Below are 20,138 nucleotides of genomic sequence, written 5' to 3'. Positions count from 1 at the left end.
ACTGCCAATAAAAATCCTTTAATGTACCAGTGAGCTTCACCAAGTGAGCCGTTGCTCCAAGATTGGTGTCTACTATGGCTTAAGTCTTTTTGTTTGAAGTTCAGTATAAATAATTTACATGGCAATCATACAGTTAAAATTGAATAGCAGCTTCGACTGGAAAATGATCAACCAAGTGACAGTTTTATATATATTTTTTTTGGAAAGTAAAAAAAAAAAAAAAATGTTGTGTACTGTATTAAAGTTACCTTGTGTGCACTGCTGAAAATGTGAATGCATCTCTTTTTAGAACTTTGTAGCTAATTACTGTGCTTTTCTGGGGCTTTTTCTGGGATTTGTTTGATGCCTAACAACAAGTAATCATGGGACACTGCTTTATTTTTGAATGGGCGTTTTGCTGTGTCATTTGCCAAATTCAATCTAGCCTGCTTTGATGTCTAAAATTGCTAATTTTGTGCCATAAAAGCAAATAATGTCTACACAAAGTATCAGGCAGCAGCAATATAGAACAGAAAAATAAGGCTGCATTTTTGTGAAGATGATTCTTACACTGGTAGAACAATTTACATTCACTTAGGCCTATAATGAAAAGGTTTTGCTGCAAAAAATTATCAGTTAGGCAAACGTTTACTGCATTGGGACTTAAAGCAGGCATTTCACAACCTAATGAACTCCACCTTCACCATCTTCTCAACAGTTACGTGCTGAACTGAAGTTTAGTGTGACCAATAGAAGATCAGTGGAGGATAAAAGCAAATTATATATTCAAAACTACAGTTTTCTTAGAGCTACTTCTAACGAATATGATTGCCATTTTGACAAGACAATTAAAATGCTCAGTTCAATGAAGACATTTACAAGTAAGAAGTTTGCTTAAGTCTATTTATAATTAAAATAGTTTATTCTGTATTTAAAAGAATACACAAACTTGAAAAAGATTAATGGCATCAAAAAAGGATTCTTTTGTTGTTATTAGGAAGGGGTTTTGATTAGTTCCCAGATTACCAGTACCTTGGTGGTACAAGTAGCGTGAGTAGAAAAATATACAAATGTGTGACTGACAACTCTTGTTTACATAACTCCTGTTATATAAAAATACATATTTGTGGAACTTATTTACCCTCTTTTGATTATATTTAACCTTCGAGTGAAATAAGACATGCAATAGCTGGACATTTTGAAATATGTACATAAGGCAAGAAGAAAAGTTGACTTTGTCTGATATTTTCTTGGCCACTTGTTAAGGTCTGTTAGAAAAAAAAAAAAAATTAGGATGCAAAAATGAAAGGCAGCTACAACTATGTATCAAATGCCAACATGAAAATGGTGTGACAGCATGGAAGTAGTTGGTGGTGGTGGTGGTGGACTACAGATTATTATCACCCAAATCTGCTTGTTTTGACCGTAGAGTATGGTGAAGTGGATCTGTATCAGTTGAATGTGTAAATTATTATCTACTTGGTGACACGTTATCATGGTCACAGGTCTAAGGCTGTTTAATCAAATGTGGAATTTAAAGTTGGATATTTTCACATAGAAAATGTTCGATATTAAAATTCAATGTCTTTTTGTAGCATCGCGGTGCCACAGGGCTACCAAACCTAAACCATATTTTTCAGGTTTAACGGAACAGGTGTGTTCCTCATCATAATCATTTCATTTAATCAAAAAATTCTTAAATCTCTATATCTGCACAAAATAGGTTTTGTAGTTTTGCATATTTTTCATAATGAGAGGAAAATCCTGCAGAAGAAAGTAGCAGCTTAAAAACAAAGACAAGAATAACATGGATATTAAGAGTAGGTATTATGCTAAAATGGCTTGTATCATGTTGTCTAACACAACGTCAGACTGCAACCAACGGCGTTTATCAAAAACAGCCGGAGGCCGCTCACTCTAAAGTGGGGCTGTTTGCTTCAACTACTGTCCAAGATAAATTCCAAACCTTAAGACAACTGAAACAAAGGTGATCCTCATTAAGCGCAACAATAAATCATCATTTCACCCCCACAACCTTACTGCTTTGCAAGTATATAGGAGTGAGTCCAAAATTCCAGCCAAGTTCATTAACTTTCATTTTCCATTTTATCTCTCCTGAAGTGGACCATTAAGGGTAACTGATCAGCTAATCTGTCCATGATTTATGTGGCCGGGAAACTGAGGCCTTAACCAAGCCTCAGACCACATTGATTACTGACATGGTTAATTGGCTAAACCCACTGGTACATTGAGACAGGCTTATTGGAAATGTCAAATCAAACGGCTCATTTGCAATCATGATGTATGGTGTCTATTCCAGCTTCTGCCCAGACAGCACATACTGACACACAGAGCCGTAGAGGAAAGGCCCGGGATCTCTGCCTTCAATGTGCAACTGACCATCTGGCCTGTTAAGACATTGGCATTGCTTAGAACTGAGACTTTTTCACCCTTCGCAGCATCTACATGCCCGTACTGGACGTGTTTAGCTGATTTGCTGTGAGTGGGGGATGAGAGCTTGATAGGAGAGAGAGGCTCAATATACACCTTTGTACCTTTGGATGTTTGAGTAACAGCTGAGATTTGAAAGCAGATATAATTGATTGAACAGTCTTTACAGAATGGAAATGGTGTTTTGTTACTGTTCCCCTTTCTTCCTGGGTGTTTGTTTTGAAACAACAAAACATGGCAACAATTTTGCACAGAATTACCTTCAGTCTAAGCAGATGAAAGCAGCATGAAATTGAAAACTTGATTTAAGCAGATGGGCAAAGGGACATTAGAAACAACAAGAGGTTTTATGAATTTACAGTTGAATCATGGGATCCACTTGGTTTATTGCAGGTCGTGCGTAGGAATAGAAAATAGAAGAAAATACTCCAAAATCTTCTTTTGTCTATCACAGTAACATGAATTACTGACTTAACTCAGGCCATAAAAATTCTGAATTTTCATATTAAAAACTAACAGTAATGGAGAGATCAAAACCTCTTCAGGTTTAGTTTTGTTTCTAATTGTCTTTTTCAATTTACTTTTCAATAATAGGGTCAACCTCTTGATATTTACATTTATAATTTGTATTAATACAGTATATTGAAATGAGGGTAAAATTCTTATGATCCCAGATGCTGACGATTTCTTTCTTTGACTGTGTGTTGGCAGGCAGACAAGATGCCTAAGAACATTTAAATCAAACCAAGGCCACATCAAGCATATTTATATCAAATTCAAATGCTATATAGTGCTAATCCTTGATATTCTATTTAGTGTGAGTTTTTGGCAAGATATGAGAACAATGAGCCATAACATCAAGTATCTAAACCCTTAGTTTCAATGTGAACTCTTTCATGATGTGATTAATGACAACACTAAAACTAAAAACCACTTAATGAAATTTTTTTCCAAACTTCTCCCCTGTCATCCAAACAAAAGCAAAGATTCTTTTATGGTTTAATGTTCTCTGCATATTCTGTCCACATCACACACCCATTATTCAAGCTCCTTGGCTCGATGAATAGGTTTCAGTCATCCAGCAGAACCGAATGAGTCAAACCATCAGGACAATGTCTGCGGCAGAGTGTGGATTAGCATGATAAGCCTGCCACTTACAACCTTTCACAGAGCGTCTGAATATATGATACATTCAATTAAAATCCTAATGTCATAACAATGCTCCATTTCAGGTCAGAAACAAGCAATTCAGTCACACAATAAAGCAACAGATGTGTTAGCATGCAGATCCTTTATAAAGTGGGAAGTCACAAAACGTGATCTATTGTAACAATAAATTATGTTCAAAGATTCCTTGTTACAGCAGCACATACAGAAAGTACTTTTTTTTTTAAATAAAGTTTAGGCCATTCTCAAGAGCTAATATGCTTTCTGCAACATTTTCCCATGAATGCAATGAGACTGTCCTTTTTTTCCAAATGTAAAAGGTTAAATGGTCAGTATAAATTTTTCATGGTTCTGAAGGTTTTTTCTCTACCTGTAATATCCTCCACCACTGTTATTGTTATGGAGCACTAGGCCAATACAGAAACAAAATGACAAAAGTTTGACACCATGCTAGAAACTCTTTTTGGTAATTGCAAACGCTCACAATGACAGCACTACCATGCTAATGTTTGGAAGGTAAAATTTTGAGAACATTAATAAAGGGAGCAAGGTAAACAATTTTTAGTTGACACAAAACTATGGGGATGTCTATGGCGAAGGACTAAATTTAAATTTGGATCTGATGATGTGCTAGATGTAAAATCAAGGATATATTAAATATGTCAACACAATTTCATATCATGCAATATCTGCTGAAATATCTCTAATAAAGCAGAGAGAATGACAGTTCCATACTGCAAGCTTGACCAAAACAAAAATGAAATACTGGGATAGAAAACGTAGTGGATGCAGTAAATTTTTCATCCTGAAAACAGCAGACTGAAAGGGCTGCATCTGTAGTACCAGCACAAAATCTCAAGCCCCTTTTTATTTTCACCAAACGTAATGGCACATCCAAATTTTTCAAATAACAGAGAGAAGTATAGAATTCCAGTCATGACTACTAAAGAAGCTTTCTCCTTCTTAATTTTATCTCTGACATTTTGGTCTGACTTTTAAGATTCATTTTTCATCTCATTTAATAACCTTCCAACTCAACCTCTCATTCTGCTTCCTGTTGTGCTGATTTCTTCCCTCACAGCTCTGTTGGAGGTTATTCTGGCTGGCAGAGACTGCTTGGTTGCTGGAGACTCATGCTCGAGTGATGAGACATGTAGCCCACGACTGCGGACTTTGCGTCAGTGTGTGGCGGGCAATGGCAACATCAAGCTTGGCCCCGGCGCCAGAAGCCAGTGTGCCAACGCAGTGTCCGCCCTACTGTCCAGCCCCTTGCACGGCTGCCAGTGTAAGCGAGGCATGAAGAAGGAGAAGAACTGCCTGAGCATCTACTGGAGCCTTCATCAGTCTACTATACATGGTTAGTGGTTTTTAGATGGCAGCTTTCTGAACTGCTTAAAACATGATTTTAATATTGATCATTTCTAGTGTGCTTCACACTGTTTAGATGAATTAGGGTGTTACAACATTCAATGTTTCTGTGTGTTTTATGCTTTCAGGACTAGACCTAGTGGAGAGCTATCCCTATGAAACAGTGCAGAGGGATTACGACTACGTCCGCCTGGCCTCTATCACAGCTGGCAAGTTCAATGACCTTCACTAACTTTCAGCTTATTTTATATCACCCTTTTTGAAGAGGTTTTACCCTCCCCAGAATATATGATTGCATATTGCATTTTTCCTGGAAAAAGGCAAAGGCAAATGTAAATCTGCTCTGACAAACATAGTACTTACACAAGTGTTACCAAGTTTAAAATTCACGTGGACAATGCCAAAATCCAAACATAGGGTTAGGGTTAGTCTTTGTCTTTAATATTCAGATGAATATTAAATAAAAGCCAAACCATGTTCTTAATGTGAATTATTTACTGAAAATTGCCTTTTAGAATGTAAAATGGCATTAGCATAATAAGCATAATAGTATGTCGATTATTCTCTCAATTAAATAACAAAGAATCATTAATTACTCTTATTTTCTTAGAGTCCTTAGCCCTTGTTTTCTCCGAAAAATCCAAAAAAAACTGATTTCATCAAGATAGGATAGAGAGAAACAGGATAACTTTTCATCTAAAAAACAGAATATTTGTCAAAAATGTTTTTAAAGGCCACATATTGTTCTGTGTCTTTAATTAAAAACATGTATATGTTCTATATTAATACTCTGAAAGGTTTAGAAGCACTCAATCTACAGAAAAAGCCCATATTCAGAAACTGAGCCTTAAAATGAGCCATCAGGTCCTAGTAACCCAGCCCACCTGTACCCACCATGCAAACTCTCAGGATTTGGTTTATATCATTGTTCACTCGAAATCCTCTATATTTCAATATAAAAACACTGGAAGGGTGGGACATTTAATGAAAAGATTAGGTCACCTCATTAATGAACTAACAACACTGGGTGGGGTTATGATAAAGAATGATTGAAACCTACAGCATTTGTTTGTTTTAACCCTAACCCAACAGACAACTCTAACCAGAACCAGAACCCTGTTAGTCAGTCTGCCTAACAATAAACACACTTCAGAACCTACTGACTCATGCTTAAAGCAAACCAGTCATAAATCAGTGACATTTGAAGGAAACATGTACACAGCAGGTTTGTTTCAAAAACAAAACTAAGTTCCAGGGTCCATTAATTCATAATATCATGATGGCTTTATTCCCTAATGCCAAATCAGAGAAGCAAGTTATCTGAATGGTTGTACAGTACACAGCACAAACATGAGCTCAGTAAGAGTTTTCCTCAACATCTTTAGCCTGATGCTTCTTGTTAGGAGTCCTTCAGACCACCCTTTCATTATTATCTGACTGAATAAAGATGTGGTTATTGTTTTTGTGGAGCGTTGAAATGACAGGCTGTGTAAAAGGCCACTGCAATGTCAGAGCGACACAAATCTAACAGTGGACCAATCTCATTTGTTGTACAGACTGCTCTCCTATTACTAGTTTTCTTTCTCTGGTGTTCAGAAAATATACCTCCATAGTTTATTAACACACAGTACCATGAAGCTGAACTTTTATTCCCAGCTTTGTGCCTGAACTTTTGAAATCAAAAGCAACAAAATAAGACTATATTTCAGCATGCTAAATACATGAACTAAGAACATTCCCCAGGTCACACATGCTCTTATTCACATAAACCAAAAACCTTTTTGCTCTCTTGCTGTTATTTTGTACTTATGTCCACTTGTCTACAACCTCACACCCATTCACAGACTCTGATGTTGGCATGACAACTGTGAATCGCTGCCTGGACGCAGCCAAGGCTTGCAATGTAGATGACTTGTGCCAGAAGCTTCGTACAGAATATGTCTCTGCGTGTATCAAAACCACTGCCAAGTCAGGCCTGTGCAACCGGCCGAAATGCAATAAGGCCCTGCGCAGGTTCTTCGACCGTGTTCCTGTTGATTACACACACGAGCTGCTCTTCTGCCCATGTACGGACACGGCGTGCGCAGAGCGTCGGAGGCAGACCATCGTCCCCAGCTGCTCTTATGAAAGCCTGGAAAAGCCAAACTGTATCGCACAGATGAGGATCTGCAAAGCTGATTACGTCTGCAGGTTAGAATGCAGCTAAATAGAAGCTTATAATGGGCTTCCATTCTTTTCAGTGTCATTCTTTCTATCATGCCAGTGGAAGTTATTAAAATGATCTCACTTGTCTCAAATGCACACAATAACATATTGCTCTAATATAATCATAACAACAGGTTTGTTTTGCTTGATGATGCAACTCTTTTCTCACAATATCCCAAAATCAGCAAAGCCAGTGTTTTATTGTGCCCTCTTGACTTCAAGTATTCCTTGGATGTAGATTTTATGTATGCTCACTATACATATTTGGATCACTTTTATTTGGTATTAAGACTCTTTGAAACCAACTAAACAGCCATTCAATCAGCAAAATGCCCTGCTGTTTTACCGTCAAGCTTTCTATCACCATTGGTTAGAACACCCCAGAGAGCCTGTTGGAATAACACATTAAATATTTAGTACAGATAAAGAGCCAGATGGATCAGAGTTATCGCTCATTGCTATCTCTGGTCATGGCCATTATTTTTCACAGCCCCATTACACTCAGAGGGCCTTACTAATGATCCCAGGGTTGGGGGATGAAACAGATTACACTTTCTCTCACTTTCACATTACAGTCCAATGCTTTCAGTCTCTCACACATTCAACAATATTTCTTTATGTCAGAGGGGCAAACTCTTAATTAAATGACAATTCATCTTAAAATGGATCTATATAAAAAAACTAGATTTAAAAAAAAAAAAAACAATCAGCAAACTTTTTCCAATAAATAAATAAATAAATAAATAAATGGAAGGGGGGGTCCCCTGTCATGTTCTTGCTAAACTGCACTTGCTATTTCTGTAGGTCTCGTCTGGCACAGTTTCACTATGACTGCGAATCCTCTGAAACATCTGCTAATGGCTGTAAGCAAGGAAACTATGGAGCCTGTCTTCTCGCCTACACAGGACTCATAGGTGGGTGCACACCTGAGCAGTAAGACATTGACAGCTTCACCACAGAAAAAGCATAGAAAAACATGTTGTGTAAGTTTAGCAGTTGAGAGGGATACTGATTTTCAAGAACATTCAAGATGTTGATTTTTTTAAATTCACACAAGAGATAACTAGCCTGCCTGTCTTTTTTTTTTTTTTTTTTATTAAAGGGTGGATGGGGGAACGTTTGGCTCAGCGAAACTCATTACAAACTGAATCTGAACTAATTAACTTTTTTTAAACATAACTTTATTTCCAAACTCTAAAGCGTGAATAATGCATGTCTAATACTTAATTTTGATCAGTGTGGACAAAGCCTGCTCTGGTGAGATATAACCCGAAAAAAAAAAAAAACGAACAAAGCAGTGTGATTTGGAAGGGTGAAGGAAGGGACCAGTGAAAGCTAGCTAGAGGGTAAATTAATAAATACCAAACAGGTTAGATATGAGTGGGAGAGGGAAAATAAAAAAAACAAAAGTAAAGTAAAAATGTTCAACATGGTTTAAAATGCAAAAGGGAAGAAATCTCCAATTATTTCCTTAAAACAAAGCTCTTCATATAATGCAAGGTGTATCACATTTGTTTTTATCAGTCCATAAAAGAAAAAAGAACTGCCAGTTTATTTGCACTGCAGACACTAATGTATTACACTTCAAGATCCTTAATTGGCACCCCTTAGCATTGACACACACTTGGCATTTTCATTTCTGCCTCATATTTATTAAAAACACTTGAAACCTCAACTCTGCTGTGTTGAGAGATGAAAAAAGAAAAGAAAAGAAAAGAAAAAAAAAAAAACAGAAGCAAAAATTGCAATGCCAGAGACTTCTATGACCTAGAATAGAAACAAGTATTTCTCAGTGACTCTCCTTTATAACAGAGGAGTGAAGATGCAGCCGGTCTAACCAGCTGTATGTTACATCAATTAGCTTAGAGGAAATATGTTTCAGAAAGTAAAGAGCTGTTAATAGAGTCTAACAACTCAAATGAGAAAGAATATTTAATGCTGGTCTCTCTGCAGGAAGTACAATAACTCCCAACTATATAGACAACTCCACGTCCAGCGTGGCTCCGTGGTGCTCCTGCTCAGGCAGTGGAAGCCAGAGAGCTGACTGTGAGACTTTCCTGGGATCGTTCACCGACAACATCTGTCTCCGTGAGTGTCACTCCTACTATGTACTGAACATTGGGTCAAGGGATCGTATTTACATAAAAGGTATTTGATAGTGGGTAAAATATTTAAGACATTTCTGTGTCCTGTTTAACGGGTATCATTCAGTTTAAGGTAAAATGCTGCCGCTTGCACGTTCTTTCCCTTTAAAACTTCACGATCCCAGCTGGCGATGGGAGAGATCGGGCTTCAGCATGTCACCTGTTTATCACAGGATCAACCCTTACAGATAAACAACCATAAACACCTACAAGAAACTTGGACTACATTTAACATGCTTACTCCACCCAGAAAGACTTGGGGCCAAGTGTTTGATCCAGAACCTTCTTACTGTGAGGCAATAGTTCCACCCACTGTGTCCCCATGCCGCCCAAACATCAGGGTCATTTTAAGACTTTGCAGTGAAAATTTAAAAAGACCATTACTCCAACCAAAATGTCCCTCTCATAACAATTGTAATATTTGTTACAAGACCAAGAGTTATACAAAGAAGGTTGAGGCAAACTGCATGATTAAACAATGAACATTTTGGACATTTTACTATTTGACAGTTTCCTAACTATTTAGCACAAGTTACTCGGGTGCCACACAATTTTCAGTAATAGCTCTTTTAGCTAATAGCTTTTTTGCTCAGTACATTTTATGTGCTTTCTTCTTGAGATGTAGAGGACAAGATCAATATCAATTTTATGTCTCTTATTTAACTTTAATGCTACAGCCAGCATCCTGTTACATAGCTAAGCATCAAAACTGTAAAATATTGTGTATAAAGGGGATATTTACAGGGGACTATGGGGTAATTTCTTGTCTCTGTAGTAGAAACACGCATGTGGAGGATGGAACATTTTTCATTTTAAGCAATTCAGGTAATAATGATGTGATATGATGCAGCATAAAAACACAGACAAAAAATAAGCCTATGGGGATACTTGTATTTACAGTGTGAACATAGCAGGACTTTGGTATATAAAGCAAGTGCATGAAGAGAACTCCATTACCCTATGGCAGAAACTAATACCCCACTACCTCACTGTGTATGGACATTTATAGTTTTATATTGACACATTCATATACAGATACAACCAGAGTAATTTAATCATGAACATCGGATGCAAAAATGACCGATTGATGTATGTACCGATAACAAGCAAAATGTGACATTCAAACAGACTTGATTTGAAAATCCAATCAAGTAATGATAAAAACACGGGACAAGAAATAGGCAGATTTCATTGAGACAAATGTTTCCCAGCATTGTCAAACAGCAGTGAAGCAAAATGTATTGGATCAGATGCTGCGCAATTTGTAGAATTGCCCTATGTTCTCTCTCCATTTCTATTTCAGTCTCACTCTCTTACTCATGTTATAAATCATCCTTACCTTGACAATTCTGCTAGGGCGTTAAGACACTACTTATTGAGTGATAGTGTAGTATAGTTATATATAAAACGGCCCAATGATACTTAGGTAATTGTATAGTTACTAAATCTCCTCTTCCTGATGTGCTGCTTATCTTTTCCTTTCCTACTTTTGATGGAAAGGATGAGAACAAACGCCTGTTACCTATTTTGGAAAAATTTCAACAATTTCCTTAAAGTCACAAATGTTTTGTTCAACATCCCTCAATAAAAATAGCACAATCACCAAAGACCTAACACATTACACACACAACAAAGAGAAATCAGAGAGAAATGTCTCAGATTTGTCATCTGGGAGCCATGAAAAGCACGTTCAAAACTTTGTGGTAATCAATTCAATAGTTATTAGAAGTGCTGTATAGCCACATGGCAAAAATACAGCAAGGATCTGAATGCAGTGAGTGTATTGAACCACAGTACAGGGGCATTAATTACAGATTCATGAAGGTAAGATGGGCAATGTAGGAGCAGAGGAGATAGCAGTACATATGATGACTGATATGGCATGAATAATTGAAATAATAATATAGATTGAAGGTGAACACATAATATCATTTCACATTAGAACTACAGCAACCTTAATCCAGAGGTCCTCTATGTGTCTTGTAATTTATTATGTCATCTGGTTCTGTGCCTGAAGCTGATTTTCTTGGAAGACTCTTCTGCTTATGACATGTGCTCTGGAGACCAATGGTCCTTATGTTGTGTGTATGTGTGTGTTATCCATGTAAATATTCTTGATTTGTGTGTGCTATGTAGGGAGGTGAATCTCTGGCCAGCCTTTCCTCGGGCCCCCAGCCTAGAAGCGATACAGAGAGGTCTCAGAGTTGTTTGGCCAGTGCAAATGGTCTATGAGTTAATGAGGTCGATGTGTAGAGGCAGGTGCAGTTTGGAGACTTGAAGAGAATACTGATTATTTTCCATTTTTTCTTTGCTACTGAGCAAATCCAGACTACTCTGGCCCAGAAAAAGCTTGCATTCAAAATTTACAAGTCCAAGCTGGAGGCATCTGGCATCTTGAATAAGACACGAGCAGAACTCAAGGAAAACATATCAAGATTATGCTGCTAAGGTCCAATAACATTTTTGATACTGCTTTGTCTCATGCTTCAGGGAATGCTCTCATGGCATTTGGAAGTGAATCAGACCAGCAGCCAACTCTCCGCCAGCCCAGCACACCCAGCCTCAGCCAGAACAGCAAAGAGAGCAGGAGCACCACTTCTCCACTGGAAACCTTAGAAACTATGAGAATTCTTCTGGATACAATCATACCAACACAGGTGTGCAACTTTCTGCCTTGGTCAGTGGTTGACTGAGCAGGTTCACACAACTAGACATCCATCTGTGAAACCATTTCTGACACCAGAAGAAAGCTTTGTTCTGCAGTTTGGCCACAATACTGTGATTTTAAAATATTAAAGCAACCGAGTGAGGATTTTCCAAGTAACAACTGTAGGACTTTCAAATGATTTCATGACATCAGCTTTTTTTTTTTTTTACAGAAGGTAAAGCGAGAGGTGCAGTCTATGTCAGTAGTCACCAAACTTTTTGAGCCCAAGATCCCTGACCTCGGCCCTGAACAAAGGCAAGATCTACCTATTAAAAGTGTCAGGAGAAAAAAGCCAAAATGCTTCCAGCTCAATGCCTTTTTATTTAGGCAAGCTCTGGTATATTAATCAGGCCTTTGGTTTAAGAACTGCACATCACATCATCAACATGAAGTTATATTAAATTCTTACCAATACTAAGGATAAATTACTGAATTATGTTCATAGTGAGGAGAATAGATTATTATTATTATTATTATTATTATTATTACTTATTATTAAGAGGTGGGGGCTGGCATCTCTTCTGATACCACAAATATCAGGAGCAAAGTGGTATATTTGGTGATGATTTATATCAAAATACGGTTGAGTTTGACTCTATGCCTCAATACCTTCCAATTATGTGCCACATTTGGTGAGACTAGTCATTAGTTTAGAATCAGAGAATCATGAAGTCCTGACAAAAATGTGGCATGTTCACATTCTTTGCTTCAGTGGTGAGGTTTGACAACTTCTCTGATAAGTTCCATTATGTTGGTCAGTCAGACCACATAGAGGTTTTCTATCTGTAAACACATCGACTCAAGAAGAGGAGTGAGGGTTCATAGAAACAACTGCAAATACGAATGTTTGTTGGCACAGTGAAACTGGTCGCATTTAAATGATCTTTGCAAATCTCAAAAGCTGTGAGAAACACAAATCATGACCATGTCATGACCATGCTCCACGGCAAAAAGGTACAGTATAGAGAATATTAATGATGCCTGACCAGAGAGCGATACACTCATTAGGTGAAGGTACTGGGTCTCCAGTTCTAGCGCCTGGGTTCAAGTAACATTAACACCCAGCATAGCCTAGACTCAGCCATTGTAACACAATGGAATATTAGATTAGCACTGCACTCTGGGAAAAATAAATAAATAAATAAATAAAAAAGAAGAGCAGACATAAACTAATCTCTGTCTCCCCCCAGGCCCTGGGAAATGAACTGCTATTCGGCCAGTCCACCCTGCCCTCTAAGAGTCTCCCAAACTCTGCTTCACCCCCCAGCATAATGCTTCAAGCTGCCTTCAGTCTTCTGTTGCTGCTTCATCTGCTAAACAATGGATCTTAAAGCCTGCAGGGGACCATCCAGAGGACCATACTAGAACCAAGCAGAAGGGAGGACCAGTGCAGTTCAGAAGAAAATTGACTATGTGGAATTTCTCCTCCTCCTAAATATGTACAGCAGTTCTTTTTTTTCTATTTTTGTGTCTCTGTGGTTCAGTTCCACCTGCCAGGCTTTTCACTCAGACTGTAAGAGAGACTTCTACAAAATCGAAGCCTGTCTGTACATTTGTACATTGTCACTGAAATCAGGTTGAGCCAAAATGAAGTCAGAGTACCACCTTTGTGGATTAACCCAGCTCTAAGTTATCCAAATGTATACATTTTGAAGAGTTACTATGGTGATATAAAGCAGATATGTATGATATAAACACAGGTACCTGTGAATATTTGTTTTAACAACAGAAGCTCTTATTTGAAATACTGTAAAAGGAAAGTTTTTGGAGTGAACAATGAAGTGTGTCTACGACGAGCCCAATACACAAAGAGAGAGGACATCTGCTGGAGTATATATGGGTCTATATTACCACTTACCTGAAGCGAGTGAAAAAGGACCATTACATCTGATCAATACTGGAGTAGAAAAAATACTGAAAGACAATAGAGCAGCCATTTTCTCAGACATCCTGGACTAAGGCACTGATTCTAAATTGTCCAGCAACACTATGACAAAATAATTATCCTCCCCATCAAACTCACACTCTGATGAGTTCTTTCTCATCCTTTTATTGACATTGAGGCTAAAGAAGCTATTCAAAAGGGAAAGTCCTTGGTCTTTATCCAGAAAGTTATTTGTCTCCAAAGGACATGGTCAGAAAAGCAGTAACTCTTTACCTGTAGCTTCTGTACTATGTGCTTGTGAACGTAATACCTGTTTATTTCTCATTGTGTATGTGAAAAATGCAATACTAGGTTCTGAGTTTCAGAGAGTTATGGATGATTCAGTACTTTCTGTTCTGGGAGCGCATCCCTGATTTTGCAAGAAGAAGAGAGGTTCTGCAAACTTTTTTTTTAGGTTATTGAAGTGTGAATAAATTCCTTCCTCAGAAGGGACAGAAGCAACACAAATCAACACGTTAACCTAAACTATGATTCACACAACCTCCAGGAATACTCTGGAGAGCATTATTTGTGTAGATAATGCAAACGGTAATGCAACTACAGTTGTTTTGTACAGGCCCAAATTCAACCCAGGGCGTGCATCATACCACCTTACAAGTATTTGAAATTTATTCATAACCTCACGGAGCTGAACGATTCATAACAGCCCTTTGCGCTTTACTCATCAGGCCATGGCTGCTCTCTCTAGCGGCCTATGTAGCTGTAGAGAGTAGACAAATATCAAAAAAGTAAACGTTAGAATGAATGAACAATTATGATAAATTTCCCATTTAAAAACTGGCCCAATGGAGTGGAAAATTCTCTCAAAGAATGTGGCAAGTTTGTTCAGCATCAAGTATACAGCATTTACAAGGAAAGATTTCAAGTGGCAGATATCTGCTGCTGGAAACAGCACAGAAAAACAGAGTGCAAAATGAACACCTGTAACTGTGAGTAAAGATGATGTGGTCTGAAAACGCCTTGCAGACATATGCAGTTTAATATATGTTAAGTTACATCCTAACATTAGCATGCTAACCTTCTCACCATGACAGTGTTAAATTGACTATGTTTACCAGGTACAGAACATATACTATGTTCACCATCTGTGTAGTTTAGGATGTTACAATGCCAAGATTCCTAAATAACACCAAAAAGCAAAACAGACTGTGTCAATGCTCTATTTGGTCAAAATATCTAAATTTTGATTGGAAAATTATTATATATATATGAAAAGTTAAGGGATCAAGGGGGAAACATGATCCAGGTTTTGTGCCAATCTATCCAATATTAGTGGAGATTTTTCAGCCTGGACCAAAGTGGTGACCAAATTGACCATGAGGTAAATATTGCCATCCTATTCTAATAGCAGAGCTAAAATCTGTGAAAAATGACAAAATCGCCTATGCAAACTCTGCTACAATGGTAGGTGAGATAACACACTTAATATAGCAGCTCTCAACCTGTGCCTGAGATGTGGCTTTTACTTTCAGTGTTTGGCCAATGTTCTTCTTTGGTGATGTACAGTAGGTTTTGTGTTTGCCATTATTGTGTCATTACTTTCAAGTGTTGTTCTAAGCACATATAGTTCATTAAACTGGTTGACTTGCAGTTTTGGGCTCACACAATTCCCCTTTTTGGTGTCATGTTTTAAAATGCACATTTATGTTCTGGCTGTTACATTTTTTTAATGAAAATAAAAAAAATATGGAATGAAATGTAATATGAATCGTCTATGACTGCAGCTAAGGGTAATTATCATAACTGTTTTTAATCAATGTGTTGATTTTTTTTTATATGAAAATAGTTTTAAAAAATGGCTTTAATCCATGATGGTGCCTCCAACCAGATTTTGTTCAATGAACAGCCCAAAATCATTTAAACTATTCAATTTGGAACAGCCTTGTGTTAGCCTGGTTAAACAACTGAAGCTTATCCATTTGCAAAATTGTTGTAGATTAATTTTCTGTCAAGGAAATAAGTAACTCATCATTTCATGTCTAAAGCCATCATTGTGGTTGTATTTGGAACTAAAAGAATAATCTCCATCGCAGCTGTAGATTTGACCATACCGTCTGGGATTCCTCACCCCCCCCCCCCAAAAAAAAAAAAAAAAAAAAAAAAATCTACGAAAATATGGATAAATAGGAATGCTGATGTCATGTCAAAGTCAACTTTTAAGTAGACATCAGAACACTGGAGAAAACAGTGATATAAAAGTTTTAAAGCTCTGACCAGGAAGAAAAACTTGCCTGGTGGATGTTCATTGTCTGTGGCTCAGAGTTATGATCACAGAGCAGAGTCCTGACTCAGAATAGGGGAAAGGTGAGAGTCAAGACAGCAACACTTGGTTTGCATCCTGATGACAATAGACCATGGGCCTTGGCACTTAAATCAGCTACAGCAGTGAATTCAGAATACAGCGCAAGAGAGAAAAAAAAAAAAAAAGTGCTCATTATACTACAAGTCTAGATGAGAAACAGGTTGCTGTGAAGAATGTGAATGCTCAGGATATGCTAAGCTGATTTATACCAGACTCATCACTCCATGGGTGATGCATTTTCATTTTCAATGTGCAGTGTTCTGGAAAAAACAAACATGGTTTGTTTTGGATTAATCTCTTATCACTGATGACCCATGATACCATTCATCAAACTGGAAGTTCACTCCCATAAAATTTTGTCACTCCAGTTATAACCACAGTGTCCATGAACATTAAAACTCCCTGAAAAAGTCATTGAGCTTGTGAAATATGCAAACAAGTTCGATGAAAGTCATATTTACAAAAATATTTAATCCCATTGCCTGGAGAAAACACTGAACTCCATTTCCAGTTTTCATATGCTTGTAAATTATCATCTTTGATAATGCCATGTCTATGTTGCTGGTCATCATGGTTGATTATACAAAGCATTTCATCACTATTAAGGTTCCACCAATGTTTTTTTAAGAAGGATAAGCGATACCTAGGATTGCCAAAAAAAAAAAAAAAAAAAAAAAAAAAAAAAAAAAAAGCTGCTGCTACATCAGGACGGTATCACGCCACCTTGGTGTTTCCATTTTTTGGCCATTCCATTAATGTTACGTCCTCCAAAATAAACAGAATGATGGAAATGTGAACATTTCTGTTTTTGTAAATTTTATTTTTTTTAATATTTAATTTATTCTTTGTGTCTAGGGAACCTTGACCTTAACCATATGGCCCTCATACAGTTTTTTTTTTATATAAATACCCTCAGTATTAGATCAGTGAGTGACTTCCTGATTAGTACTAATGTTATGTTCTTGGTAAAAACTATTTCTAGGTATGATCCAACTTGCAAACATGAATAGAGCAAGTATGAGTTAAAAATTAATTAACACATTTTCAACAAGGGGTTTCAACTTATTGAAATTATTTCTCAAACAAAACAGTATCTGTGCATTATAAACATAACTGAACTCATCACTTTGCCTATATTCAGCTGTCATATCCTTCATACTGTCAATGACTAAAACATCATGTTTTTGTGAACCTCTACACTCACCCGGTTATTCATGACATGGTGCTGGTTATGACTTAAACAATAGAATATAAATACCATTAAACAACAACCTGTGCTGGCTTAGAATTTATGTTGTTGACATGCTTTAAGGTAAAACAACTCATGTAGTTTTAAATACAGTATAAAATAAAAAATAAAGTGTTTATTTAGGTTATCAGTCCTAGATCGAGGCACTGCATTATAAGTTCTGCAGGAAAATACCCTGAAACAGAAAGGAAGAAATATGATGCTTTCCATGGCAACCTTCTTGTATGCCTTTTCTCGCACTCTGGCTCTGTGTGTGTGTGTGTGTGTGTGTGTGTGTGTGGATTATCACTTAGATTCACCCCCCTTTGTCCTTGCCCCTTCATTCTGCAGAGTTTCTGCCCAATGGTGGCTCTGAAGCCAGCACAGATCAATAGGGACAATCAAATGTTGCTGTTGGGTATTGAAACCTGGATCATTTCACCTGCAACACCAACACACTTTGATTATTTTTTTTTATTTTTTTTTTTTCCCCCCTCCAGTAAGTTACACCTTCATGTGTTTCAGAGGAAGGACTGAAATTGATTCTACTACTAATTGCTGTCAACAGACAACCAGAGTTTGTGATATATGTCAGCGTAATTTTCTTCACCGTTTTCCTCACCAGCATAACAAATGACTAATAACAGCTACACTACTTCAATTCCAGTGATAAGTGTGATTAAAGCTCACTGCAATCATAAAAAAAAAAAAAAAAAAAAAAAAAAACATTTAAGATTCACTCCGAGAATATTGTTTGAACTCTGTGAACTCTATGAAAACCTCTGCTGGGGAAATAAGTAGTAATGATGATTAAACTGCAAAGCAACAGGAGGGTTTGAACCGTTTATTCCGAGGTTTCTGCTGAAACAAAACAAATGTCAATTTTAATAGTTTTTAAATGGAGAATAGCATGACATTTTATTAAAAAAAAAAACCAAACTAAAACTTCAGCCCAGGTATACTGTTAAAAAACACAGCTGAGATTATCCCCTGCCTTTAAAAGCCACATTAAAACAAACAATCCTATATAAGTGCATCAGATTGGTAATGTACGTTCATGTGCGGTGAAGTGCATCTGTAGCTTTGCCTCTTTTTCTCCAGAATAGCACTTGTTTACTTTGTATAGTTTTAATTTCTACAATTCTACTAATAATCTATCTGAAGGGCATCCCACTGTTTCCCTGCAAGCCTAAAATCTCCCAGCTGTTCAACCCTCATACTGAGAGACAAATCTCATGCAAAGCCATTATAACACTGCATTGTAATATTTGTAATGCTTTCTTCAAAAACATGGATGTCCTTGAGGTTTGGGATTGTGCTTTGTATGGTCTGTCTGAAGTACACTTCTCGAGGTATTATGTCTTCTCTTGTTTCACTCAACCATAAAACATCCTTGCCTCTTTCATTACTTCCTTCTCTCCATTAATGGACAGCCACACTAGTTCATGTGTAGTTGCTGGTATTTGTGGGACAAAACTGTGCATTTAAATATCTGAGAAGTATCTCCATGACTTGAAAACAGACATGCTCCTCCAGATGTAAGACTATATTCACATTTGTCTGCTCACATCTGTGTTTACAGGCAATTCAGTGTTTTCATGCGTATGTGTGCAAAACATGTAGGCGTATGTCTGCAGACATCTGTTTTTGTCTGTCATCTGTGTCCATGCATATTTGTATCTGTGTGTGTGTTCACATGAATGCACATCCACAAGGTAATTTTTCTTTCTCATCCTACTGTTTGTTGTCCGATAGGAAGATGACTCAGTGTACCTAAAATAATACATGTGAATCTGTGTGTGTTCAGGTGCATATGAGTATGTAGGTTAAACTCAAACTATTTATGCATTTTTGTTACAGTTGCAAGCAGCTGCAAATTGAAAGGTGCCTTCATGTCCCTAAGCAGGACAGCATCAGAGGGAGAGCAGCTGGATAGTAATGACTGCCCACTATTCACCAATCCTTCACTGGCCTTTACCCCATGGGCAACAACTGGGTCCTCACGGGAACACACTAGATAGCTTGACACTTGAAATTCTCCCTGTGGAGGCCATTTTCTGAGTAAATGCCACAGCTTGAATACAACATCTCAGGAATTTCAGCCCTGAGAGATTGACTTGAAATGTTGCACGCACGCACATTCAGAATCAACAAGGAACTGATTGGAATTTGGTAGTCAAAGGTGAAGGTCAAAAGAACAAATGTCTAATAGGATAAAATGATTAACTGATGGCAGCTCTCTATACCAAAAGGTCAAAGGTCAACTCCACTCTTGTATTATAATTTCCTGTAGTATACTTTACAGAGCTTCTCTTAATTTCTTTCTTTTATCACTTGGAGCAGATTTAAAAGCTGCAAAGCTGACAGTCATATCATCACAGCCAATGTGTTATCTATTAGCAAAGGAGCAGAAATGTATGACTATTATCTTATTTGAAATGTAAAAACCAAAAGTAATGATTTCAAAGATGATCCAGTGCTCTGTGAAGCTGACAAAGATTAGTCGGAGTGAGTTGTCTGTAGATACATCACTTTGAAATAAATAAGCACATTAAATGTAGTCATTAATTGTATTGTTCGTATAAAATTATTGATTAGAGCAACTTTAATCACACTGGCACTGCTGACACTGTAGAAGGAAT

At 37.3% G+C, this 20,138-nt stretch overlaps 1 protein-coding gene across 1 annotated transcript in view; it reads left to right on the top strand.

The window, feature by feature from the left end:
* The window catches only part of gfra4b (GDNF family receptor alpha 4b), a 37,817-nt gene extending 22,244 nt beyond the window's left edge, over window positions 1-15,573 (top strand). Inside the window, exons 2-8 of the mRNA XM_029512665.1 lie at window positions 4,679-4,954; window positions 5,094-5,174; window positions 6,810-7,155; window positions 7,975-8,084; window positions 9,124-9,258; window positions 11,805-11,971; window positions 13,212-15,573. Of these exons, the coding sequence (XP_029368525.1) occupies window positions 4,679-4,954; window positions 5,094-5,174; window positions 6,810-7,155; window positions 7,975-8,084; window positions 9,124-9,258; window positions 11,805-11,971; window positions 13,212-13,352 (1,256 nt within the window). The 3' untranslated portion in view covers window positions 13,353-15,573. The remainder of the gene's footprint in view (window positions 1-4,678; window positions 4,955-5,093; window positions 5,175-6,809; window positions 7,156-7,974; window positions 8,085-9,123; window positions 9,259-11,804; window positions 11,972-13,211) is intronic.
* Window positions 15,574-20,138: the final 4,565 nt, after the last annotated feature.

This window comes from Echeneis naucrates, chromosome 10 (assembly GCF_900963305.1).
Source record: "Echeneis naucrates chromosome 10, fEcheNa1.1, whole genome shotgun sequence".
NCBI lineage: Eukaryota > Metazoa > Chordata > Actinopteri > Carangiformes > Echeneidae > Echeneis > Echeneis naucrates.
The sequence above is the reverse complement of the archived record's forward strand: the minus strand, read 5'-3'. Positions and strand labels throughout refer to the sequence as shown.